We start from the raw sequence: 27,090 nt of genomic DNA, 5'->3' as shown, positions 1-27,090 counted from the left end.
ACGTCTGAAGGAAACCTGGCACCATCCCTACAGTGAAGCATGGTGGTGACAGCGTCACATCTGAAGGAAACCTGGCACCATCCCTACAGTGAAGCATGGTGGTGACAGCGTCATGCTATGGGGATGTTTTTCAGCAACAGGGACTGGGAGACTAGTCAGGAACGAGGGGAAAGATGAACGGAGCAAAGTACAGAGAGATCCTTGATGGAAACCTGCTCCAGAGCACTCAGGACTTCAGACTGAGGCGAAGGTTCACCTTCCATTTGAGCTGTAACGTAACAAAATGTGGAAAAAGTCAAGGGGTTTGAATACTTTCCGAAGGCTCTGTGTGTGTGTTTTATTTTTAGTAGGTAGCGTTAGCTAGCTCTAATAGTCTGACCCTGCACCTAAACACAGGTATGTTTCATCCTATAGTTTGTTCTCCATCTTTAAATAGTGAGCCAATGTGTTTTCAACACTTAAAAAAATAATGTCCCTGTCTGATCAACATTTAGTTTTCTCATGTCTCTCTTCTCTCTGCGGCAGACATATAGTGAGCAATATGTGTGGAACATCAAATCACAATAGAATCTTGGTGGAGAATTGTGAGAATCGCACCTAAAGTATGGTGGTGATGATATAGAATCGCACCTAAAGTATGGTGGTAATATAGAATCACACCTAAAGTATGGTGGTGATATGGAATCACACCTAAAGTATGGTGGTGATATAGAATCACACCTAAAGTATGGTGGTGATATAGAATCACACCTAAAGTATGGTGGTGGTGGTATAGAATCACACCTAAAGTATGGTGGTGGTGGTATGGAATCACACCTAAAGTATGGTGGTGGTGGTATGGAATCACACCTAAAGTATAGTGGTGATCTAGAATCACACCTAAAGTATGGTGGTGGTATGGAATCACACCTAAAGTATGGTGGTGGTGATATGGAATCACACCTAAAGTATGGTGGTGATATAGAATCACACCTAAAGTATGGTGGTGATATAGAATCACACCTAAAGTATGGTGGTGATCTGGAATCACACCTAAAGTATGGTGGTGATATAGAATCACACCTAAAGTATGGTGGTGGTGATGTGGAATCACACCTAAAGTATGGTGGTGGTGATGTGGAATCACACCTAAAGTATGGTGGTGGTGATATGGAATCACACCTAAAGTATGGTGGTGGTGGTATGGAATCACACCTAAAGTATGGTGGTGATATAGAATCACACCTAAAGTATGGTGGTGATATAGAATCACACCTAAAGTATGGTGGTGATATAGAATCACACCTAAAGTATGGTGGTGGTGATCTGGAATCACACCTAAAGTATGGTGGTGGTGGTATGGAATCACACCTAAAGTATGGTGGTGGTGATCTGGAATCACACCTAAAGTATGGTGGTGGTGATCTGGAATCACACCTAAAGTATGGTGGTGGTGATCTGGAATCACACCTAAAGTATGGTGGTGATATAGAATCACACCTAAAGTATGGTGGTGATCTGGAATCACACCTAAAGTATGGTGGTGATATAGAATCACACCTAAAGTATGGTGGTGATCTAGAATCACACCTAAAGTATGGTGGTGATATAGAATTACACCTAAAGTATGGTGGTGGTGATCTGGAATCACACCTAAAGTATGGTGGTGATATAGAATCACACCTAAAGTATGGTGGTGATCTGGAATCACACCTAAAGTATGGTGGTGATATAGAATTACACCTACAGTATGGTGGTGATCTAGAACCACACCTAAAGTATGGTGGTGATATAGAATTACACCTAAAGTATGGTGGTGATATAGAATCACACCTAAAGTATGGTGGTGGTGATATAGAATCACACCTAAAGTATGGTGGTGATATAGAATCACACCTAAAGTATGGTGGTGATATAGAATCACACCTAAAGTATGGTGGTGATATAGAATCACACCTAAAGTATGGTGGTGGTGATATAGAATCACACCTAAAGTATGGTGGTTATATAGAATCACACCTAAAGTATGGTGGTGGTGATATGGAATCACACCTAAAGTATGGTGGTGATATAGAATCACACCTAAAGTATGGTGGTGATATAGAATCACACCTAAAGTATGGTGGTGATATAGAATCACACCTACAGTATGGTGGTGGTGGTATGGAATCACACCTACAGTATGGTGGTGGTGATATGGAATCACACCTACAGTATGGTGGTGGTGGTATGGAATCACACCTAAAGTATGGTGGTGGTGATCTGGAATCACACCTAAAGTATGGTGGTGGTGGTATGGAATCACACCTACAGTATGGTGGTGGTGATATGGAATCGTGATGTCCTTGGCAAGTACCAGCCTTAGTCTTAATGCAGCCGGGTATTAAACCAGCTGACCAGGAGGACTCTGATACCCTGTGAGCACCTGAGACTGTGTCTGTGGTGGTGTTTCTTCTCCCCAGAACTTGATAGGGCTCGTGTCATAGCCTGTGTGTTTCTCCTTCCCTCCTGTGAGAGGCTTGAGCTGATGAAGTGCTAATTGGCTGCGGGTTGCCAGGTGATTCCAGGGTTAGTGTTACATTAACACCTGCTCTCCACTGGGAGGGAAACTGAGGATCTGGCATCCCAGGTGACTGCTCCAGGAATATGTTACGCTGCAGCAGGCTAAACTGCTGACCTGGATCTCTCCCAGTACTCGACTCACACCACACAACCTGACCTGCTGTCATCTAGTTCTTATGTGTTTTTGACTTGTGTTACGTTCAGTATTTCCACGCCAATGCATGACTGACCTATAGAATACATGGGAGTTTCTAACACCCCAAACCATTAATTACTAGAGCTTCCAACCCAAACTAGAGGTCTCCTAATCTTCTCCTTCTCATCCCTCTCCCTCCCTCTCTCGCCCCCCCCCCTCTCGCTCCTCCTCTTTCCCTCTCGCTCCTCCTCCTCTTTCCCTCTCTCTCGCTCCTCCTCCTCTTTCCCTCTCTCTCGCTCCTCCTCCTCTTTCCCTCTCTCTCGCTCCTCCTCCTCTTTCCCTCTCTCTCTCGCTCCTCCTCTTTCCCTCTCTCTCTGCTCCTCCTCTTTCCCTCTCTCTCTCCTCCTCCTCTTTCCCTCTCTCGCTCCTCCTCCTCTTTCCCTCTCTCGCTCCTCCTCCTCTTTCCCTCTCTCGCTCCTCCTCTTTCCCTCTCTCGCTCCTCCTCCTCTTTCCCTCTCTCGCTCCTCCTCCTCTTTTCCTCTCTCTCCCTCCTCTTTCCCTCTCTCGCTCCTCCTCCTCTTTCCCTCTCTCGCTCCTCCTCCTCTTTCCCTCTCTCGCTCCTCCTCTTTCCCTCTCTCGCTCCTCCTCCTCTTTCCCTCTCTTGCTCCTCCTCCTCTTTTCCTCTCTCTCGCTCCTCCTCCTCTTTCCCTCTCTCGCTCCTCCTCCTCTTTCCCTCTCTCCGTCTCTTCCTCGTCCCGTGCAGGGAGCAGCCAATCTTCACCACCAGGGCCCATGTGTTCCAGATTGACCCGACCACCAAGAAGAACTGGGTCCCAGCCAGCAAACAGGCAGTCACCGTTTCCTACTTCTACGACTCCACACGCAACAGCTACCGCATCATCAGTGTAGATGGATCCAAGGTAGGGGTGAGTGAGTGTGTTAGGGTTGGGAGGACGTGTTCGGGTGGTGGGGAGTCAGGACGTGTCTGTCTGTCTGGATGTGTCTGTCTGTCTGTCTGTCTGGACGGACGGATGTCTCTGTCTGGATGTCTCTGTCTGTCTGGATGAATGTCTCTGTCTGTCTGGACGGATGTCTCTGTCTGTCTGGATGAATGTCTCTGTCTGTCTGGATGAATGTCTCTGTCTGTCTGGCTGGACGGACGGATGTCTCTGTCTGTCTGGCTGGACGGACGGACGTCTCTGTCTGTCTGGCTGGACGGACGGACGTCTCTGTCTGTCTGGCTGGACGGACGGACGTCTCTGTCTGTCTGGCTGGACGGACGGACGTCTCTGTCTGTCTGGCTGGACGGACGGACGGATGTCTCTGTCTGTCTGGCTGGACGGACGGACGGATGTCTCTGTCTGTCTGGCTGGACGGACGGACGGATGTCTCTGTCTGTCTGGCTGGACGGACGGATGTCTCTGTCTGTCTGGCTGGACGGACGGACGGATGTCTCTGTCTGTCTGGCTGGACGGACGGATGTCTCTGGCTGGCTGGCTGGACGGACGGATGTCTCTGGCTGTGTCACATGGAACAGGGTTGGACGGTTGCCTGTGTCACATGGAACAGGGTTGGACGGCTGGCTGTGTCACATGGAACAGGGTTGGACGGCTGGCTGTGTCACATGGAACAGGGTTGGACACCATTTCTGCTTTGTGCACGGGGGGCATTGTCATGCTGACACAGGAAAGGGCCTTCCCCAAACTGTTGCCGTAAAGTTGGAAGGACAGAATCGTCTAGAATGTCATTATTGTATGCTGTAGCGTTAAGATTTCTCTTCACTGGAACTAAGGGGCCCGAACCATGAAAAACAGTCCACAACCATTATTCCTCCTCCACCAAACTTTACAGTTGGCACCATCTCCTGGCATCCCCTAAACCCAGATACGTCCATGATGGTGAAGAGTGATTCATCACTCGAGAGAACGCATTTCCACTGCTCCACAGTCCAATGGCGGCGAGCTATACACCCCTCCAGCCGACGCTTGGCATTGCACATGGTGATCTTAGGCTTGTGTGCGGCAGCTCAGCCATGGAAAGCCATTTCACAAAGCTTCCGAACAAACAGTTCTTGTGCTGACTTTGCTTCCAGAGGCAGTTTGGAACAAGGTAGTGAGTGTTGCAGCCGAGGACAGATGATTTGTACACGCTTCAGCACTCGGCGGTCCCGTTCTGTGAGTTTGTGTGGCCTACCACTTCGCAGCTGAGCCGTTATTGCTCCTAGATGTTTACACTTCACAATAACAGCACTTACAGTTGACTGGGGCAGCTCTAGGAGAGCAGACATTGGGCGTACTGACTTGTTAGGAAGGTGGCTCCCTATGACGGTGCCTCGTTGAAAGTCACGGAGCTCTTCAGTAATGCCATTCGACTGCCCGTGTTTGTCTATGGAGATTGCATGGCAGTGTGCTCGATATTATACACCTGTCAGCAATGGGTGTGGTAGAAATAGCCCGAAATCCACTAATTTGAAGGGGTGTCCACATATTTTTGTGTATAAATGTAGTGTATAAATGGATGATTTATTAAAGCCAGTTAACAGTTAGGCTATTGATTATAGACCTAAGTAAGTTGGCGTTTCCTTGCCTTTTAATTGTTTAACACAATTGAGGAGGAAGTGCTCTTTTTCTCGTCTCCTCACTCCGCCGCTGTCTCCGCCACATTGTTCTCAACACCAATATGCTGGTTAACTCTGCTATTATCCACATAGCAACATGGTCCAGGAAATGGCACCAATTCAACAGCGCACTGATGTTTCAGAACCGCGGACAGCGACCGCTATCCAAGCGCATTTGTTATAAAATAATATTTTTTATTTAGTGTTGCACCATTGTTCTTATGTAATGTAACCATATAGAATTTCAGTGGCACATGTCTTAGTGATGGACTGTTCCGTCCCCCACGGCCTCTCCACAATGGATCAGTCCAATCATCCAGGCGTCAATCAGACAGGCGTCTTGTACACCATGATATTATTATATATATTTGTACTACTGTTTGGCTAAAGAAATCTCAGCTGACCAACAGCCCATTGACCAGATGACTAAATGGGGTCAGTCCTACTCTCAACCAACTTCTGTGTGTTGGATAGAGGGGTAATTAGTATTTACCCCAGAGAGTCTGCTGAGGCTATGAGAGGGTGAGGAGGGGACCCACCCCCCACCCTGATGTGTTGTCACTGGGTGATGTGGGGGAGGGGGGAGTGACGGCGAGGAGAAGAACCTTTAAAGGGCAACTCCTGGAGCACCCCACCTACACACAACATATTTACACACACACTCTCACTCTCCCTCTCTCTCGCTCTATCTCTCTCTCTCTGTGTCTCTCTCTCTCTCTCTCTCTCTCTCTCTCTCTCTCTCTCTCTCTCTCTCTCTCTCTCTCTCTCTGTCTCTCTCTCTCTCTCTGTCTCTCTCTGTCTCTCTCTCCCTGTCTCTCTCTGTCTCTCTCTGTCTCTCTCTCTGTGTCTCTCTCTCTCTCTCTGTGTCTCTCTCTCTCTCTCTCTCTCTCTCTCTGTCTCTCTCTGTCTCTCTCTGTCTGTCTGACATACTGTGAGATTGTCACCCCTCACCCTGCCAACAGCTACAGTGTCTAAATGAAGATCAGCTTGATGCTGTCTCCTTTCTCCTCTCACAGTGAAACCCCACTGAGCATGATGCAGAGAACAGATCCGTCACCTGTTACTATACAACCCAGCTAGTCAGGGGGAGGGGGGGTGTATGTCAGGCTTCCACCCACCTCCTCCTAGCTACAGAACATGACCTGTCTCTGTGTATGTCAGGCTTCCACCCCCTCCTAGCTTCTGAACATTACCTGTCTCTGTGTATGTCAGGCTTCCACCCCCTCCTAGCTACTGAACATTACCTGTCTCTGTGTATGTCAGGCTTCCACCTCCTCCTAGCTACTGAATATTACCTGTCTCTGTGTATGTCAGGCTTCCACCCCCTCCTAGCTACTGAACATTACCTGTCTCTGTGTATGTCAGGCTTCCACCTCCTCCTAGCTACTGAACATTACCATTAAGTGTTCTAACTGAACAGAATCAACTCAGCTCTCCAATGGAAGGAAGTGTTCTAATTGAACAGAATCAACTCAGCTCTCCAATGGAAGGACGTGTTCTAATTGAACAGAATCAACTCAGCTCTCCAATGGAAGGAAGTGTTCTAATTGAACAGAATCAACTCAGCTCTCCAATGGAAGGAAGTGTTCTAATTGAACAGAATCAACTCAGCTCTCCAATGGAAGGACGTGTTCTAATTGAACAGAATCAACTCAGCTCTCCAATGGAAGGAAGTGTTCTAATTGGACAGAATCAACTCAGCTCTCCAATGGAAGGAAGTGTTCTAATTGAACAGAATCAACTCAGCTCTCCAATGGAAGGAAGTGTTCTAATTGAACAGAATCAACTCAGCTCTCCAATGGAAGGAAGTGTTCTAATTGAACAGAATCAACTCAGCTCTCCAATGGAAGGACGTGTTCTAATTGAACAGAATCAACTCAGCTCTCCAATGGAAGGACGTGTTCTAATTGAACAGAATCAACTCAGCTCTCCAATGGAAGGAAGTGTTCTAATTGAACAGAATCAACTCAGCTCTCCAATGGAAGGAAGTGTTCTAATTGAACAGAATCAACTCAGCTCTCCAATGGAAGGAAGTGTTCTAATTGAACAGAATCAACTCAGCTCTCCAATGGAAGGAAGTGTTCTAATTGAACAGAATCAACTCAGCTCTCCAATGGAAGGAAGTGTTCTAATTGAACAGAATCAACTCAGCTCTCCAATGGAAGGAAGTGTTCTAATTGAACAGAATCAACTCAGCTCTCCAATGGAAGGAAGTGTTCTAACTGGGCTGAAAGGCGTGTCTGTCTGACTTTAGGTGTGCGTCCCAAATTTCCCCCTTTCCCCCCACATAGTGCACTACTTGTGAGTAGCCAGGGTATGTAAGCTAATGCCTGTCTGTGTATCAGGTGTTTTAATGTTGAGCACTCTTCTGAAAAGGAAGACTAGTTCACAGAGAGAGATTTCATCAACCCTAGCTGAGCTCCGTATTGAATTCCGCAGATACAATTTCTGGGTATACTTTTCAAAACACTCTCTCTCTCTTTAGTCTACTAATTATCTTTAATGGGTTTTACTTTCATCGTTTTGCCCCAAACATTACTGCAATTTATTTTGGTTTGATGAGATTGTTGTATTAACCTCAGAAAACAAAATGTTTTTTTTAAATTTCCTTCTCCTACCATCTGAGGCCAGAACAAAATGTCACTTTAACTCTGTGGGTCACATGACATCCTATCTGAGTCTTTACCAGTTCCCCAGTACATCTCTACCACATGACATCCTATCTGGGTCTGTTGACCAGTTCCCCAGTACATCTCTACCACATGACATCCTATCTGAGTCTGTTGACCAGTTCCCCAGTACATCTCTACCACATGACATCCTATCTGAGTCTGTTGACCAGTTCCCCAGTACATCTCTACCACATGACATCCTATCTGAGTCTGTTGACCAGTTCCCCAGTACATCTCTACCACATGACATCCTATCTGAGTCTGTTGACCAGTTCCCCAGTACATCTCTACCACATGACATCCTATCTGTCTGTTGACCAGTTCCCCAGTACATCTCTACCACATGACATCCTATCTGTCTGTTGACCAGTTCCCCAGTACATCTCTACCACATGACATCCTATCTGTCTGTTGACCAGTTCCCCAGTACATCTCTACCACATGACATCCTATCTGTCTGTTGACCAGTTCCCCAGTACATCTCTACCACATGACATCCTATCTGTCTGTTGACCAGTTCCCCAGTACATCTCTACCACATGACATCCTATCTGTCTGTTGACCAGTTCCCCAGTACATCTCTACCACATGACATCCTATCTGAGTCTGTTGACCAGTTCCCCAGTACATCTCTACCACATGACATCCTATCTGTCTGTTGACCAGTTCCCCAGTACATCTCTACCACATGACATCCTATCTGTCTGTTGACCAGTTCCCCAGTACATCTCTACCACATGACATCCTATCTGAGTCTGTTGACCAGTTCCCCAGTACATCTCTACCACATGACATCCTATCTGTCTGTTGACCAGTTCCCCAGTACATCTCTACCACATGACATCCTATCTGAGTCTGTTGACCAGTTCCCCAGTACATCTCTACCACATGACATCCTATCTGTCTGTTGACCAGTTCCCCAGTACATCTCTACCTCATGACATCCTATCTGAGTCTGTTGACCAGTTCCCCAGTACATCTCTACCACATGACATCCTATCTGTCTGTTGACCAGTTCCCCAGTACATCTCTACCACATGACATCCTATCTGAGTCTGTTGACCAGTTCCCCAGTACATCTCTACCACATGACATCCTATCTGAGTCTGTTGACCAGTTCCCCAGTACATCTCTACCACATGACATCCTATCTGTCTGTTGACCAGTTCCCCAGTACATCTCTACCACATGACATCCTATCTGTCTGTTGACCAGTTCCCCAGTACATCTCTACCACATGACATCCTATCTGTCTGTTGACCAGTTCCCCAGTACATCTCTACCACATGACATCCTATCTGTCTGTTGACCAGTTCCCCAGTACATCTCTACCACATGACATCCTATCTGTCTGTTGACCAGTTCCCCAGTACATCTCTACCACATGACACCCTATCTGAGTCTGTTGACCAGTTCCCCAGTACATCTCTACCACATGACGTCCTATCTGTCTGTTGACCAGTTCCCCAGTACATCTCTACCACATGACATCCTATCTGAGTCTGTTGACCAGTTCCCCAGTACATCTCTACCACATGACATCCTATCTGTCTGTTGACCAGTTCCCCAGTACATCTCTACCACATGACATCCTATCTGAGTCTGTTGACCAGTTCCCCAGTACATCTCTACCACATGACATCCTATCTGTCTGTTGACCAGTTCCCCAGTACATCTCTACCACATGACACCCTATCTGAGTCTGTTGACCAGTTCCCCAGTACATCTCTACCACATGACATCCTATCTGAGTCTGTTGACCAGTTCCCCAGTACATCTCTACCACATGACATCCTATCTGTCTGTTGACCAGTTCCCCAGTACATCTCTACCACATGACACCCTATCTGAGTCTGTTGACCAGTTCCCCAGTACATCTCTACCACATGACATCCTATCTGTCTGTTGACCAGTTCCCCAGTACATCTCTACCACATGACATCCTATCTGTCTGTTGACCAGTTCCCCAGTACATCTCTACCACATGACATCCTATCTGTCTGTTGACCAGTTCCCCAGTACATCTCTACCACATGACATCCTATCTGTCTGTTGACCAGTTCCCCAGTACATCTCTACCACATGACATCCTATCTGTCTGTTGACCAGTTCCCCAGTACATCTCTACCACATGACATCCTATCTGTCTGTTGACCAGTTCCCCAGTACATCTCTACCACATGACATCCTATCTGAGTCTGTTGACCAGTTCCCCAGTACATCTCTACCACATGACATCCTATCTGAGTCTGTTGACCAGTTCCCCAGTACATCTCTACCACATGACATCCTATCTGAGTCTGTTGACCAGTTCCCCAGTACATCTCTACCACATGACATCCTATCTGTCTGTTGACCAGTTCCCCAGTACATCTCTACCACATGACATCCTATCTGTCTGTTGACCAGTTCCCCAGTACATCTCTACCACATGACATCCTATCTGAGTCTGTTGACCAGTTCCCCAGTACATCTCTACCACATGACATCCTATCTGTCTGTTGACCAGTTCCCCAGTACATCTCTACCACATGACATCCTATCTGTCTGTTGACCAGTTCCCCAGTACATCTCTACCACATGACACCCTATCTGAGTCTGTTGACCAGTTCCCCAGTACATCTCTACCACATGACATCCTATCTGAGTCTGTTGACCAGTTCCCCAGTACATCTCTACCACATGACATCCTATCTGTCTGTTGACCAGTTCCCCAGTACATCTCTACCACATGACATCCTATCTGTCTGTTGACCAGTTCCCCAGTACATCTCTACCACATGACATCCTATCTGAGTCTGTTTACCAGTTCCCCAGTACATCTCTACCACATGACATCCTATCTGAGTCTGTTGACCAGTTCCCCAGTACATCTCTACCACATGACATCCTATCTGTCTGTTGACCAGTTCCCCAGTACATCTCTACCACATGACATCCTATCTGTCTGTTGACCAGTTCCCCAGTACATCTCTACCACATGACATCCTATCTGGGTCTGTTGACCAGTTCCCCAGTACATCTCTACCACATGACATCCTATCTGTCTGTTGACCAGTTCCCCAGTACATCTCTACCACATGACATCCTATCTGGGTCTGTTGACCAGTTCCCCAGTACATCTCTACCACATGACATCCTATCTGTCTGTTGACCAGTTCCCCAGTACATCTCTACCACATGACATCCTATCTGAGTCTGTTGACCAGTTCCCCAGTACATCTCTACCACATGACATCCTATCTGTCTGTTGACCAGTTCCCCAGTACATCTCTACCACATGACATCCTATCTGAGTCTGTTTACCAGTTCCCCAGTACATCTCTACCACATGACATCCTATCTGTCTGTTGACCAGTTCCCCAGTACATCTCTACCACATGACATCCTATCTGAGTCTGTTGACCAGTTCCCCAGTACATCTCTACCACATGACATCCTATCTGAGTCTGTTGACCAGTTCCCCAGTCCCTCTCTACCTCCAGAGAAACACTGTATCTCCCCAGTCTCTCTCTACCTCCAGAGAAACACTGTATCTCCCCAGTACACCTCTACCTCCAGAGAAACACTGTATCTCCCCAGTCCCTCTCTACCTCCAGAGAAACACTGTATCTCCCCAGTCCCTCTCTACCTCCAGAGAAACACTGTATCTCCCCAGTCTCTCTCTACCTCCAGAGAAACACTGTATCTCCCCGGTCCCTCTCTACCTCCAGAGAAACACTGTATCTCCCCAGTCCCTCTCTACCTCCAGAGAAACACTGTATCTCCCCAGTCCCTCTCTACCTCCAGAGAAACACTGTATCTCCCCAGTCTCTCTCTACCTCCAGAGAAACACTGTATCTCCCCAGTCTCTCTCTACCTCCAGAGAAACACTGTATCTCCCCAGTCCCTCTCTACCTCCAGAGAAACACTGTATCTCCCCAGTCTCTCTCTACCTCCAGAGAAACACTGTATCTCCCCAGTCCCTCTCTACCTCCAGAGAAACACTGTATCTCTCCAGTCTCTCTCTACCTCCAGATAAACACATACCGTATCTCCCCAGTCTCTCTCTACCTCCAGAGAAACACTGTATCTCTCCAGTCTCTCTCTACCTCCAGAGAAACACTGTATCTCCCCAGTCTCTCTCTACCTCCAGAGAAACACTGTATCTCCCCAGTCCCTCTCTACCTCCAGAGAAACACTGTATCTCCCCAGTCCCTCTCTACCTCCAGAGAAACACTGTATCTCCCCAGTCCCTCTCTACCTCCAGAGAAACACTGTATCTCCCCAGTCTCTCTCTACCTCCAGAGAAACACTGTATCTCCCCAGTCCCTCTCTACCTCCAGAGAAACACTGTATCTCCCCAGTCTCTCTCTACCTCCAGAGAAACACTATCTCCCCAGTCCCTCTCTACCTCCAGAGAAACACTGTATCTCCCCAGTCTCTCTCTACCTCCAGAGAAACACTGTATCTCCCCAGTCCCTCTCTACCTCCAGAGAAACACTGTATCTCTCCAGTCCCTCTCTACCTCCAGAGAAACACATACCGTATCTCCCCAGTCTCTCTCTACCTCCAGAGAAACACTGTATCTCCCCAGTCTCTCTCTACCTCCAGAGAAACACTGTATCTCCCCAGTCTCTCTCTACCTCCAGAGAAACACTGTATCTCCCCAGTCTCTCTCTACCTCCAGAGAAACACTGTATCTCCCCAGTCTCTCTCTACCTCCAGAGAAACTCTGTATCTCCCCAGTCTCTCTCTACCTCCAGAGAAACTCTGTATCTCCCCAGTCTCTCTCTACCTCCAGAGAAACACTGTATCTCCCCAGTCTCTCTCTACCTCCAGAGAAACACTGTATCTCCCCAGTCTCTCTCTACCTCCAGAGAAACACTGTATCTCCCCAGTCTCTCTCTACCTCCAGAGAAACACTGTATCTCCCCAGTCTCTCTCTACCTCCAGAGAAACACTGTATCTCCCCAGTCTCTCTCTACCTCCAGAGAAACACTGTATCTCCCCAGTCTCTCTCTACCTCCAGAGAAACACTGTATCTCCCCAGTCTCTCTCTACCTCCAGAGAAACACTGTATCTCCCCAGTCTCTCTCTACCTCCAGAGAAACTCTGTATCTCCCCAGTCTCTCTCTACCTCCAGAGAAACTCTGTATCTCCCCAGTCTCTCTCTACCTCCAGAGAAACACTGTATCTCCCCAGTCTCTCTCTACCTCCAGAGAAACACTGTATCTCCCCAGTCTCTCTCTACCTCCAGAGAAACACTGTATCTCCCCAGTCTCTCTCTACCTCCAGAGAAACACTGTATCTCCCCAGTCTCTCTCTACCTCCAGAGAAACACTGTATCTCCCCAGTCTCTCTCTACCTCCAGAGAAACACTGTATCTCCCCAGTCTCTCTCTACCTCCAGAGAAACACTGTATCTCCCCAGTCCCTCTCTACCTCCAGAGAAACACTGTATCTCCCCAGTCCCTCTCTACCTCCAGAGAAACACTGTATCTCCCCAGTCTCTCTCTACCTCCAGAGAAACACTATATCTCCCCAGTCTCTCTCTACCTCCAGAGAAACACTGTATCTCTCCAGTCTCTCTCTACCTCCAGAGAAACACTATCTCCCCAGTCTCTCTCTACCTCCAGAGAAACACTGTATCTCCCCAGTCTCTCTCTACCTCCAGAGAAACACTATCTCCCCAGTCTCTCTCTACCTCCAGAGAAACACTGTATCTCCCCAGTCTCTCTCTACCTCCAGAGAAACTCTGTATCTCCCCAGTCCCTCTCTACCTCCAGAGAAACACATACTGTATCTCCCCAGTCTCTCTCTACCTCCAGAGAAACACTGTATCTCCCCAGTCTCTCTCTACCTCCAGAGAAACACTGTATCTCCCCAGTCTCTCTCTACCTCCAGAGAAACACTTTATCTCCCCAGTCTCTCTCTACCTCCAGAGAAACACTGTATCTCCCCAGTCCCTCTCTACCTCCAGAGAAACACTATCTCCCCAGTCTCTCTCTACCTCCAGAGAAACACTGTATCTCTCCAATCCCTCTCTACCTCCAGAGAAACACTGTATCTCCCCAGTCCTCTCTACCTCCAGAGAAACACTGTATCTCCCCAGTCCCTCTCTACCTCCAGAGAAACTCTGTATCTCCCCAGTCTCTCTCTACCTCCAGAGAAACACTGTATCTCCCCAGTCTCTCTCTACCTCCAGAGAAACACTGTATCTCCCCAGTCCCTCTCTACCTCCAGAGAAACACTGTATCTCCCCAGTCCCTCTCTACCTCCAGAGAAACACTTTATCTCCCCAGTCCCTCTCTACCTCCAGAGAAACTCTGTATCTCCCCAGTCTCTCTCTACCTCCAGAGAAACACTGTATCTCCCCAGTCTCTCTCTACCTCCAGAGAAACACTGTATCTCCCCAGTCCCTCTCTACCTCCAGAGAAACACTGTATCTCCCCAGTCCCTCTCTACCTCCAGAGAAACACTATCTCCCCAGTCTCTCTCTACCTCCAGAGAAACACTGTATCTCCCCAGTCCCTCTCTACCTCCAGAGAAACACCGTATCTCCCCAGTCTCTCTCTACCTCCAGAGAAACACTGTATCTCTCCAATCCCTCTCTACCTCCAGAGAAACACTGTATCTCCCCAGTCCCTCTCTACCTCCAGAGAAACACTATCTCCCCAGTCTCTCTCTACCTCCAGGCTGGGTAGGGCTACACTGGGCTGGGTAGGGATACACTGGGCTAGGTAGGGCTATAGTGGGTTGGGTAGGGCTATAGTGGGTTGGGTAGGGCTACAGTGGGTTGGGTAGGGCTACAGTGGGTTGGGTAGGGCTACAGTGGGCTGGGTAGGGCTACAGTGGGCTGGGTAGGGCTACACTAGGCTGGGTAGGGCTACAGTGGGTTGGGTATGGCTACAGTGGATTGGGTTGGGTCGGGCTACGATGGGCTGGGTAGGGCTCCAATGGGCTGGGTAAGGCTCCAGTGGGCTGGGTAGGGCTACAGTGGATTGGGCTGGGTAGGGCTGCACTGGTCTGGGTAGGTATGAGTTGTGTTGGTGGTGATAGTGTCTGCTGACTACACAGAATCTGTAAAGTCAATTTATCACAAACACACAACCGGGGAGGAGTGGAGAGGAGGTTGTGGAGAGGAGGTTGTGGAGAGGAGGTTGTGGAGAGGAGGTTGTGGAGAGTGGCAGTGGTTGAGGAGAGTGGAGGAGGTTGAGGAGAGTGGAGGAGGTTGAGGAGGTTGAGGAGAGGAGTGGAGAGGAGGTTGAGGAGTGGAGAGGAGGTTGAGAGGAGAGGGGAGAGGAGGTTGAAGAGAGGGGAGAGGAGGTTGAAGAGAGGGGAGAGGAGGTTGAAGAGAAGGAGGTTGAGGTGAGGAGGTTGAGGAGGAGAGAGGTTGAGGAGGAGAGAGGAGGAGGTTGAGGAGAGTGGAGGAGGTTGAGGAGGAGAGTGGAGGAGGTTGAGGAGGAGAGTGGAGGAGGTTGAAAGGAGAGAGGAGGTTGAGGAGAGTGGAGGACGTTGAGAGGAGGTTGAGGAGGTTGAGAGGAGAGGGGAGAGAGGAGGGGAGATGAGGTTGAGGAGGAGGTTGAGGAGAGGGAAGAGGAGGTTGAGGTGAGGCGGTTGAGGTGGAGAGAGGAGGTTGAGGTGGAGAGAGGAGGTTGAGGAGAGTGGAGAGGAGGTTGAGGAGAGGGGTGAGGAGGTTGAGGTGAGGAGGAGAGAGGTTGAGGTGGAGAGGGGAGGTTGAGGTGGAGAGGGGAGGTTGAGGTGGAGAGGGGAGGTTGAGGTGGAGAGGGGAGGTTGGGGAGGAGAGGGGAGGTTGGGGAGGATAGGGGAGGTTGAGGAGGAGAGGGGAGGTTGGGGAGGAGAGGGGAGGTTGAGGAGGGGAGGTTGAGGAGGAGAGGGGAGGTTGAGGAGGTTGAGAGGAGAGGGGAGGTTGAGGAGGAGAGGGGAGGTTGAGGAGGTTGAGAGGAGGTTGAGGAGGAGAGGGGAGGTTGAGGAGGAGAGGGGAGGTTGAGAGGAGGTTGAGAGGAGGTTGAGAGGAGGTTGAGAGGAGGTTGAGAGGAGGTTGAGGAGGAGAGGGGAGAGGAGATTGAGGAGAGTGGAGGAGGTTGAGGAGAGTGGAGGAGGTTGAGGAGGAGAGGGGAGAGGAGATTGAGGAGAGTGGAGGAGGTTGAGGAGAGTGGAGGAGGTTGGGGAGGAGAGGGGAGGTTGAGGAGGAGAGGGGAGGTTGAGGAGGAGAGGGGAGAGGAGATTGAGGAGAGTGGAGGAGGTTGGGGAGGAGAGGGGAGGTTGAGGAGGAGAGGGGAGAGGAGATTGAGGAGAGTGGAGGAGGTTGAGGAGAGTGGAGGAGGAGAGTGGAGGAGGTTGAGGAGGAGAGTGGAGGAGGTTGAGGAGGAGAGTGGAGGAGGTTGAAAGGAGAGAGGAGGTTGAGGAGAGTGGAGGAGGTTGAGAGGAGGTTGAGGAGGTTGAGAGGAGAGGGAGAGAGGAGGGAGATGAGGTTGAGGAGGAGGTTGAGGAGAGGGAAGAGGAGGTTGAGGTGAGGCGGTTGAGGTGGAGAGAGGAGGTTGAGGTGGAGAGAGGAGGTTGAGGAGAGTGGAGAGGAGGTTGAGGAGAGGGGTGAGGAGGTTGAGGTGAGGAGGAGAGAGGAGGTTGAGGTGGAGAGGGGAGGTTGAGGTGGAGAGGGGAGGTTGAGGTGGAGAGGGGAGGTTGGGGAGGAGAGGGGAGGTTGAGGAGGAGAGGGGAGGTTGAGGAGGAGAGGGGAGGTTGAGGAGGAGAGGGGAGGTTGAGGAGGTTGAGAGGAGGTTGAGAGGAGGTTGAGGAGAGTGGAGGAGGTTGAGGAGAGTGGAGGAGGTTGAGGAGGAGAGGGGAGAGGAGATTGAGGAGAGTGGAGGAGGTTGAGGAGAGTGGAGGAGGTTGGGGAGGAGAGGGGAGGTTGAGGAGGAGAGGGGAGAGGAGATTGAGGAGAGTGGAGGAGGTTGAGGAGAGTGGAGGAGGAGAGTGGAGGAGGTTGAGGAGGAGAGTGGAGGAGGTTGAGGAGGAGAGTGGAGGAGGTTGAAAGGAGAGAGGAGGTTGAGGAGAGTGGAGGAGGTTGAGAGGAGGTTGAGGAGGTTGAGAGGAGAGGGGAGAGAGGAGGGGAGATGAGGTTGAGGAGGAGGTTGAGGAGAGGGAAGAGGAGGTTGAGGTGAGGCGGTTGAGGTGGAGAGAGGCGGTTGAGGTGGAGAGAGGAGGTTGAGGAGAGTGGAGAGGAGGTTGAGGAGAGGGGTGAGGAGGTTGAGGTGAGGAGGAGAGAGGAGGTTGAGGTGGAGAGGGGAGGTTGAGGTGGAGAGGGGAGGTTGAGGTGGAGAGGGGAGGTTGGGGAGGAGAGGGGAGGTTGGGGAGGTTGAGGAGGAGAGGGGAGGTTGAGGAGGAGAGGGGAGGTTGAGGAGGAGAGGGGAGGTTGAGGAGGAGAGGGGAGGTTGAGGAGGAGAGTGGAGGTTGAGGAGGTTGAGAGGAGGTTGAGGAGAGGGGAGGTTGAGGAGGAGAGGGGAGGTTGAGGAGGAGAGGGGAGGTTGAGGAGGAGAGGGGAGGTTGAGGAGGAGAGGGGAGGTTGAGAGGAGGTTGAGAGGAGGTTGAGAGGAGGAGAGGGGAGGTGGAGGAGGAGAGAGGAGGTGGAGGAGGTTGAGGAGAGTGGAGGAGGTTGAGGAGAGTGGAGGAGGTTGAGGAGGAGAGGGGAGAGGAGATTGAGGAGAGTGGAGGAGGTTGAGGAGAGTGGAGGAGGTTGGGGAGGAGAGGGGAGGTTGAGGAGGAGAGGGGAGGTTGAGGAGGAGAGGGGAGAGGAGATTGAGGAGAGTGGAGGAGGTTGATGAGAGTGGAGGAGGTTGGGGAGGAGAGGGGAGGTTGAGGAGGAGAGGGGAGAGGAGATTGAGGAGAGTGGAGGAGGTTGAGGAGAGTGGAGGAGGTTGGGGAGGAGAGGGGAGGTTGGGGAGGAGAGGGGAGGTTGAGGAGGAGAGGGAGGTTGAGGAGGAGAGGGGAGGTTGAGGAGGTTGAGAGGAGGTTGAGAGGTTGAGAGGAGGTTGAGGAGGAGAGGGGAGGTTGAGGAGGAGAGGGGAGGTTGAGGAGAGTGGAGGAGGTTGAGGAGGAGAGGGGAGGTTGAGGAGGAGAGGGGAGGTTGAGGAGGAGAGGGGAGGTTGAGGAGGAGAGAGGAGGTGGAGGAGGTTGAGAGGAGGTTGAGAGGAGGTTGAGAGGAGGAGAGGGGAGGTGGAGGAGGAGAGAGGAGGTGGAGGAGAGTGGAGGAGGTTGAGGAGGAGAGGGGAGAGGAGATTGAGGAGAGTGGAGGAGGTTGAGGAGAGTGGAGGAGGTTGAGGAGGAGAGGGGAGGTTGAGGAGGAGAGGGGAGGTTGAGAGGAGGTTGAGAGGAGGTTGAGAGGAGGTTGAGAGGAGGTTGAGGAGGAGAGGGAGAGGAGGTTGAGGAGAGTGGAGGAGGTTGAGGAGAGTGGAGGAGGTTGAGGAGGAGAGGGGAGGTTGAGGAGGAGAGGGGAGGTTGAGAGGAGGTTGAGAGGAGGTTGAGAGGAGGTTGAGAGGAGGTTGAGAGGAGGTTGAGAGGAGGTTGAGGAGGAGAGTGGAGGTTGAGGAGAGTGGAGGAGGTTGAGGAGGAGAGGGGACGTTGAGGAGGAGAGGGGACGTTGAGGAGGAGAGGGGAGGTTGAGGAGGAGAGGGGAGGTTGAGAGGAGGTTGAGAGGAGGTTGAGAGGAGGTGGAGGAGGTTGAGAGGAGGTTGAGAGGAGGTTGAGAGGAGGTTGAGAGGAGAGGAGATTGAGGAGATTGAGGAGAGTGGAGGAGGTTGAGGAGAGTGGAGGAGGTTGAGAGGAGGTTGAGAGGAGGTTGAGAGGAGGAGAGGGGAGAGGAGGTTGAGGAGAGTGGAGGAGAGTGGAGGAGAGTGGAGGAGGTTGAGAGGAGGTTGAGGAGAGAGGAGGTTGAGGAGGAGAGGGGAGAGGAGGTTGAGGAGGAGAGGAGGTGGAGGATATGAGACTGCTGATATATTATTCCTGTGAATTTCTTCTTTCCTTCATTCTGTACCAGGTTACACAGCTCAGTGTCTGCTGGTTACACAGCTCAGTGTCTGCTGGTTACACAGCTCAGTGTTTGCTGGTTACACAGCTCAGTGTCTGCTGGTTACACAGCTCAGTGTCTGCTGGTTACACAGCTCAGTGTCTGCTGGTTACACAGCTCAGTGTCTGCTGGTTACACAGCTCAGTGTCTGCTGGTTACACAGCTCAGTGTCTGCTGGTTACACAGCTCAGAGTCTGCTGGTTACACAGCTCAGAGTCTGCTGGTTACACAGCTCAGTGTCTGCTGGTTACACAGCTCAGAGTCTGCTGGTTACACAGCTCAGTGTCTGCTGGTTACACAGCTCAGCGTCTGCTGGTTACACAGCTCAGCGTCTGCTGGTTACACAGCTCAGCGTCTGCTGGTTACACAGCTCAGCGTCTGCTGGTTACACAGCTCAGCGTCTGCTGGTTTCAATGAGTTACCAGGTTACACAGCTCAGTGTCTGCTGGTTACACAGCTCAGTGTCTGCTGGTTACACAGCTCAGTGTCTGCTGGTTTCAATGAGTTACCAGGTTACACAGCTCAGTGTCTGCTGGTTACACAGCTCAGTGTCTGCTGGTTACACAGCTCAGCGTCTGCTGGTAACACAGCTCAGCGTCTGCTGGTTACACAGCTCAGCGTCTGCTGGTTACACAGCTCAGCGTCTGCTGGTTACACAGCTCAGCGTCTGCTGGTTACACAGCTCAGCGTCTGCTGGTTTCAATGAGTTACCAGGTTACACAGCTCAGTGTCTGCTGGTTACACAGCTCAGTGTCTGCTGGTTACACAGCTCAGTGTCTGCTGGTTACACAGCTCAGTGTCTGCTGGTTTCAATGAGTTACCAGGTTACACAGCTCAGTGTCTGCTGGTTACACAGCTCAGTGTCTGCTGGTTACACAGCTCAGCGTCTGCTGGTTACACAGCTCAGCGTCTGCTGGTTACACAGCTCAGCGTCTGCTGGTTACACAGCTCAGTGTCTGCTGGTTTCAATGAGTTTATTTTGGGGACAAAAACCAGCAAAGGAAACTTCCTCTTTTCATCCCTTCATATGAAGAGGATGAACAGGGCTTGAGTCATCACCATGCTAATGTTGGGTGGAGAGCTGACACTCACCATCCCCCTCTGTCTCTCTCTCTCTCTGTCTCTCTGTCTCTCTGTCTCTGTCTGTCTGTCTGTCTCTCTCTCTCTCTCTCTGTCTCTCTGCCTCTCTCTCTGTCTCTCTGTGTCTCTGTCTTTCTGTCTGTCTCTCTCTCTCTCTCTCTCTCTCTCTCTCTCTCTCTCTCTCTCTCTCTCTCTCAATTCAATTCAAGGGGCTTTATTGGCATGGGAAACATGTGTTAACATTGCCAAAGCAAGTAAGGTATATAATATATAAAGTGAAATAAACAATAAAAATACAAATTAACAGTAGACATCACACATACAGAAGTTTCAAAACAATAAAGACATTACAAATGTCGTATTATATATATATATATATATATACAGTGTTTTTACAATGTGCAAATGGTAAAGGACACAAGATAAAATAAATAAGCATAGATATGGGTTGTATTTACAATGTTGCGTGTTCTTCACTGGTTGCCCTTTTCTCGTGACAACAGGTCACAAATCTTGCTGCTCTGATGGCACACTGTGGAATTTCACCCAGTAGATATGGGAGTTTTTCAAAATTGGATTTGTTTTCGAATTCTTTGTGGATCTGTGTAATCTGAGGGAAATATGTCTCTCTAATATGGTCATACATTGGGCAGGAGGTTAGGAAGTGCAGCTCAGTTTACACCTCATTTTGTGGGCAGTGAGCACATAGCCTGTCTTCTCTTGAGAGCCATGTCTGCCTACGGCGGCCTTTCTCAATAGCAAGGCTATGCTCGCTGAGTCTGTACATAGTCAAAGCTTTCCTTAATTTTGGGTCAGTCACAGTGGTCAGGTATTCTGCCGCTGTGTACTCTCTGTGTAGGGCCAAATAGCATTCTAGTTTGCTCTGTTTTTTGTTAATTCTTTCCAGTGTGTCAAGTAATTATCTTTTTGTTTTCTCATGATTTGGTTGGGTCTAATTGTGCTGCTGTCATGGGGCTCTGTAGGGTGTGTTTGTGAACAGAGCCCCAGGACCAGCTTGCTTAGGGGACTCTTCTCCAGGTTCATCTCTCTGTAGGTGATGGCTTTGTTGTGGAAGGTTTGGGAATCGCTTCCTTTTAGGTGGTTATAGAATTTAACAGCTCTTTTCTGGATTTTGATAATTAGTGGGTATCGGCCTAATTCTGCTCTGCATGCATTATTTGGTGTTCTACGTTGTACACGGAGGATATTTTTGCAGAATTCTGCGTGCAGAGTCTCAATTTGGTGTTTGTCCCATTTTGTGAAGTCTTGGTTGGTGAGCGGACCCCAGACCTCACAACCATAAAGGGCAATGGGCTCTATGACTGATTCAAGTATTTTTAGCCAAATCCTAATTGGTATGTTGAAATTTATGTTCCTTTTGATGGCATAGAATGCCCTTCTTGCCTTGTCTCTCAGATCGTTCACAGCTTTGTGGAAGTTACCTGTGGCGCTGATGTTTAGGCCAAGGTATGTATAGTTTTTTGTGTGCTCTAGGGCAACAGTGTCTAGATGGAATTTGTATTTGTGGTGGTCCTGGTGACTGGACCTTTTTGGAACACCATAATTTTGGTCTTACTGAGATTTACTGTCAGGGCCCAGGTCTGACAGAATCTGTGCATAAGATCTAGGTGCTGCTGTAGGCCCTCCTTGGTTGGTGACAGAAGCACCAGATCATCAGCAAACAGCAGACTCTCTGTGTCTCTGTCTCTGTCTCTCTGTCTCTCTGTCTGTCTGTCTAACTCTCTCTCTCTCTCTCTCTCTCTCTCTCTCTGTCTGTCTGTCTAACTCTCTCTCTCTCTCTCTCTCTCTCTCTCTCTCTCTCTCTCTCTCTCTCTCTCTCTCTCTCTCTCTCTCTCTCTCTCTCTCTCTCTCTCTCTGTCTCTCTCTCTCTCTCTCTCTCTCTCTCTCTCTCTCTCTCTCTCTCTGTGTCTCTGTCTCTCTCTCTCTCTCTCTCTCTCTCTGTCTCTCTGTCTGTCTCTCTGTCTGTCTGACTGTCTCTCTCTCCCTCTCTGTCGGTCTGCCTCTCTCTTATTTTCTGTCTGTCTCTGTCTCTCTGTGTCTCTGTGGGTGATTAGGATAGAAGTTAGTACTGTATCTCTGAGTTAGTTTCTCATTTCAACTGTGTAGGGAGGTTAAGCTTGGAGGGTGTTGTTGATGACATCAGATCACTGCTGGTGCCACTATCCTCCTGAGACCTGCTTCATTTAACATGCTGCTGTGTCCCAATGCCACCCTATTCCCTATATACACCACTACTTTAGGGCCCTGTCAGATGTACAGTAGTGCACTCTGTAGCAAATAGGTTGCCATTTGGGTTGCGGATAGTCTTCAGTACCAACACCAACCGTTTTCCATTTCCTCGTCACTGGCAAACACGACGACCTCCAGGTACAGCTACTGCCATCAATAAGCTGTTTAGAGATCTCAGTGGAACACTGAGAGTTGGGGTGTGTGTGTGTGTGTGTGTGTGTGTGTGTGTGTGTTTAGTGTAAAGTGGATTATATCCTCCTGGCTGATTTATCTACACATGACTGTCAGAGTTTATATTCTCTCTTCCTGGTTCTCTGTTTCCTTGTTCTGTCTCTTTCACTCCTTTTTATTTCCCTCTTCTCTGTCTTCCTCTTCTCTCTGTCTCCCTCTTCCTCTTCTCTCTGTCTTCCTCTTCTCTCTGTCTCCCTCTTCCTCTTCTCTCTGTCTCCCTCTTCCTCTTCTCTCTGTCTCCCTCTTCCTCTTCTCTCTGTCTTCCTCTTCTCTCTGTCTTCCTCTTCTCTCTGTCTCCCTCTTCCTCTTCTCTCTGTCTCCCTCTTCCTCTTCTCTCTGTCTTCCTCTTCCTCTTCTCTCTGTCTCCCTCTTCCTCTTCTCTCTATCTCCCTCTTCTCTCTGTCTCCCTCTTCTCTCTGTTTCTCTCTTCTCTGTCTCCCTCTTCCTCTTCTCTGTCTCCCTCTTCCTCTTCTCTCTGTTTCCCTCTTCCTCTTCTCTCTGTCTCCCTCTTCTCTGTCTCCCTCTTCTCTCTGTCTTCCTCTTCCTCTTCTCTCTGTCTCCCTCTCCCTCCTCTCTCTGTCTCCCTCCTCTCTCTGTCTCCCTCTTCTCTCTGTTTCCCTCTTCTCTCTGTCTCCCTCTTCTCTCTGTCTCCCACTTCCTCTTCTCTCTATCTTCCTCTTCTCTCTGTCTCCCTCTTCCTCTTCTCTCTGTCTTCCTCTTCCTCTTCTCTCTGTCTTCCTCTTCTCTCTGTCTCCCTCTTGCTCTTCTCTCTGTTTCCCTCTTCTCTCTGTCTCCCTCTTCTCTCTGTCTCCCATTTCCTCTTCTCATCTCTTCATCCCTTCATTTGAACAGTGTTTGGGTCATCACCATGCTAATGTGGGGTGGAGACCTGACACACACACACCAAACTCTTCTGTCTCTGTCTCTCTCTCTGTCTCTGTCTCTCTCCTCTCTCTGTCTCTCTGTTTCTCTGGGTGGGTGATTTCAGATTAGGGAAGACGTTAATACTGTATCTCTCTGAGATAGCCGCCGTACACAGTTGAAATGAGAAACTAAGATAGGAGGGTGTTGTGTCTCTCTCTCTCTCTCTCTCTCTCTCTCTCCTTGCATGTGTTTGATCAGGTTTATTGAGACTACTCCAGTTAGTTACATTAACACATACAACCATGACATGTCAGAGATCTTAGACACATACTGCAGACAACCATGACATGTCAGAGATCTTAGACACATACTGAAGACAACCAGACAACCATGACATGTCAGAGATCTTAGATACATACTGAAGACAACCATGACATGTCAGAGATCTTAGATACATACTGAAGACAACCAGACAACCATGACATGTCAGAGATCTTAGACACATACTGAAGACAACCATGACATGTCAGAGATCTTAGATACATACTGAAGACAACCATACAACCATGACATGTCAGAGATCTTAGATACATACTGAAGACAACCAGACAACCATGACATGTCAGAGATCTTAGATACATACTGAAGACAACCATGACATGTCAGAGATCTTAGATACATACTGAAGACAACCATGACATGTCAGAGATCTTAGATACATACTGAAGACAACCATGACATGTCAGAGATCTTAGATACATACTGAAGACAACCATACAACCATGACATGTCAGAGATCTTAGATACATACTGAAGACAACCATGACATGTCAGAGATCTTAGATACATACTGAAGACAACCATGACATGTCAGAGATCTTAGACACATACTGAAGACAACCATGACATGTCAGAGATCTTAGATACATACTGAAGACAACCAGACAACCATGACATGTCAGAGATCTTAGATACATACTGAAGACAACCAGACAACCATGACATGTCAGAGATCTTAGATACATACTGAAGACAACCAGACAACCATGACATGTCAGAGATCTTAGACACATACTGAAGACAACCAGACAACCATGACATGTCAGAGATCTTAGATACATACTGAAGACAACCAGACAACCATGACATGTCAGAGATCTTAGATACATACTGAAGACAACCAGACAACCATGACATGTCAGAGATCTTAGATACATACTGAAGACAACCATGACATGTCAGAGATCTTAGACACATACTGAAGACAACCATGACATGTCAGAGATCTTAGATACATACTGAAGACAACCATGACATGTCAGAGATCTTAGACACATACTGAAGACAACCAGACAACCATGACATGTCAGAGATCTTAGACACATACTGAAGACAACCATGACATGTCAGAGATCTTAGACACATACTGAAGACAACCAGACAACCATGACATGTCAGAGATCTTAGACACATACTGAAGACAACCATGACATGTCAGAGATCTTAGATACATACTGAAGACAACCAGACAACCATGACATGTCAGAGATCTTAGATACATACTGAAGACAACCATGACATGTCAGAGATCTTAGACACATACTGAAGACAACCATGACATGTCAGAGATCTTAGATACATACTGAAGACAACCATGACATGTCAGAGATCTTAGACACATACTGAAGACAACCAGACAACCATGACATGTCAGAGATCTTAGATACATACTGAAGACAACCATGACATGTCAGAGATCTTAGACACATACTGAAGACAACCAGACAACCATGACATGTCAGAGATCTTAGACACATACTGAAGACAACCAGACAACCATGACATGTCAGAGATCTTAGATACATACTGAAGACAACCATACAACCATGACATGTCAGAGATCTTAGATACATACTGAAGACAACCATACAACCATGACATGTCAGAGATCTTAGATACATACTGAAGACAACCAGACAACCATGACATGTCAGAGATCTTAGATACATACTGAAGACAACCATACAACCATGACATGTCAGAGATCTTAGACACATACTGAAGACAACCAGACAACCATGACATGTCAGAGATCTTAGATACATACTGAAGACAACCATGACATGTCAGAGATCTTAGACACATACTGAAGACAACCATGACATGTCAGAGATCTTAGATACATACTGAAGACAACCATGACATGTCAGAGATCTTAGATACATACTGAAGACAACCATGACATGTCAGAGATCTTAGACACATACTGAAGACAACCATGACATGTCAGAGATCTTAGATACATACTGAAGACAACCAGACAACCATGACATGTCAGAGATCTTAGATACATACTGAAGACAACCAGACAACCATGACATGTCAGAGATCTTAGACACATACTGAAGACAACCAGACAACCATGACATGTCAGAGATCTTAGATACATACTGAAGACAACCAGACAACCATGACATGTCAGAGATCTTAGATACATACTGAAGACAACCATGACATGTCAGAGATCTTAGATACACACTGAAGACAACCAGACAACCATGACATGTCAGAGATCTTAGATACATACTGAAGACAACCATGACATGTCAGAGATCTTAGATACATACTGAAGACTGAATCTCCTTTGTTCCCTGTGAACGTACCGGTCTTCTATCAGGGACTTGGGATGAGTCCCACATGGCGCCCGATTCCCTATCTAGTGTACTACTTCATAATCACATTTAATTGGTCGCGTACCTATTTCATTTTTTCATTTTTTATTTAGCCTTTATTTAACGAGGCAAGTCTGTTAAAGAACAAATTCTTATTTACAAAGATGTCCTACTCCGGCTAAAACCTGGACGACGCTGGGCCAATTGTGTGCCGCCCTGTGGGACTCCTAATCACGGCTGGATGTGATACAGCCTGGATCCGAACCAGGGACTGTAGTGAGACCTCTTGCACTGGGATGCAGTGCCTTAGACTCCTGCGCCTCTCTAATGTTATCGCAAGTGCAGAGTAATGCTGGTGTTTCTAGCTCCAACAGTGTAGTAATGCTGGTGTTTCTAGCTCCAACAGTGTAGTAATGCTGGTGTTTCTAGCTCCAACAGTGTAGTAATGCTGGTGTTTCTAGCTCCAACAGTGTAGTAATGCTGGTGTTTCTAGCTCCAACAGTGTAGTAATGCTGGTGTTTCTAGCTCCAACAGTGTAGTAATGCTGGTGTTTCTAGCTCCAACAGTGTTGTAATGCTGGTGTTTCTAGCTCCAACAGTGTAGTAATGCTGGTGTTTCTAGCTCCAACAGTGTAGTAATGCTGGTGTTTCTAGCTCCAACAGTGTTGTAATGCTGGTGTTTCTAGCTCCAACAGTGCAGTAATGCTGGTGTTTCTAGCTCCAACAGTGCAGTAATGCTGGTGTTTCTAGCTCCAACAGTGTAGTAATGCTGGTGTTTCTAGCTCCAACAGTGTAGTAATGCTGGTGTTTCTAGCTCCAACAGTGCAGTAATGCTGGTGTTTATCTCCAACAGTGTAGTAATGCTGGTGTTTATCTCCAACAGTGCAGTAATGCTGGTGTTTATCTCCAACAGTGTAGTAATGCTGGTGTTTCTAGCGACAACAGTGTAGTAATGCTGGTGTTT

The 27,090-nt window shown here is 48.6% G+C and overlaps 1 protein-coding gene across 2 annotated transcripts in view; it reads left to right on the top strand.

Moving 5' to 3' along the window:
- The window catches only part of LOC135555057 (homer protein homolog 2-like), a 143,965-nt gene that overhangs the window by 41,647 nt on the left and 75,228 nt on the right, over window positions 1-27,090 (top strand). The window contains exon 2 of one of the 2 annotated variants that reach the window (XM_064987430.1): window positions 3,441-3,603. In XM_064987430.1, coding sequence (XP_064843502.1) covers window positions 3,441-3,603 — 163 coding nt within the window. The remainder of the gene's footprint in view (window positions 1-3,440; window positions 3,604-27,090) is intronic. The other variant, XM_064987438.1, reaches the window with a different exon arrangement.

This window comes from Oncorhynchus masou, chromosome 2, assembly GCF_036934945.1.
Source record: "Oncorhynchus masou masou isolate Uvic2021 chromosome 2, UVic_Omas_1.1, whole genome shotgun sequence".
Lineage (NCBI taxonomy): Eukaryota > Metazoa > Chordata > Actinopteri > Salmoniformes > Salmonidae > Oncorhynchus > Oncorhynchus masou.
The sequence above is the reverse complement of the archived record's forward strand: the minus strand, read 5'-3'. Positions and strand labels throughout refer to the sequence as shown.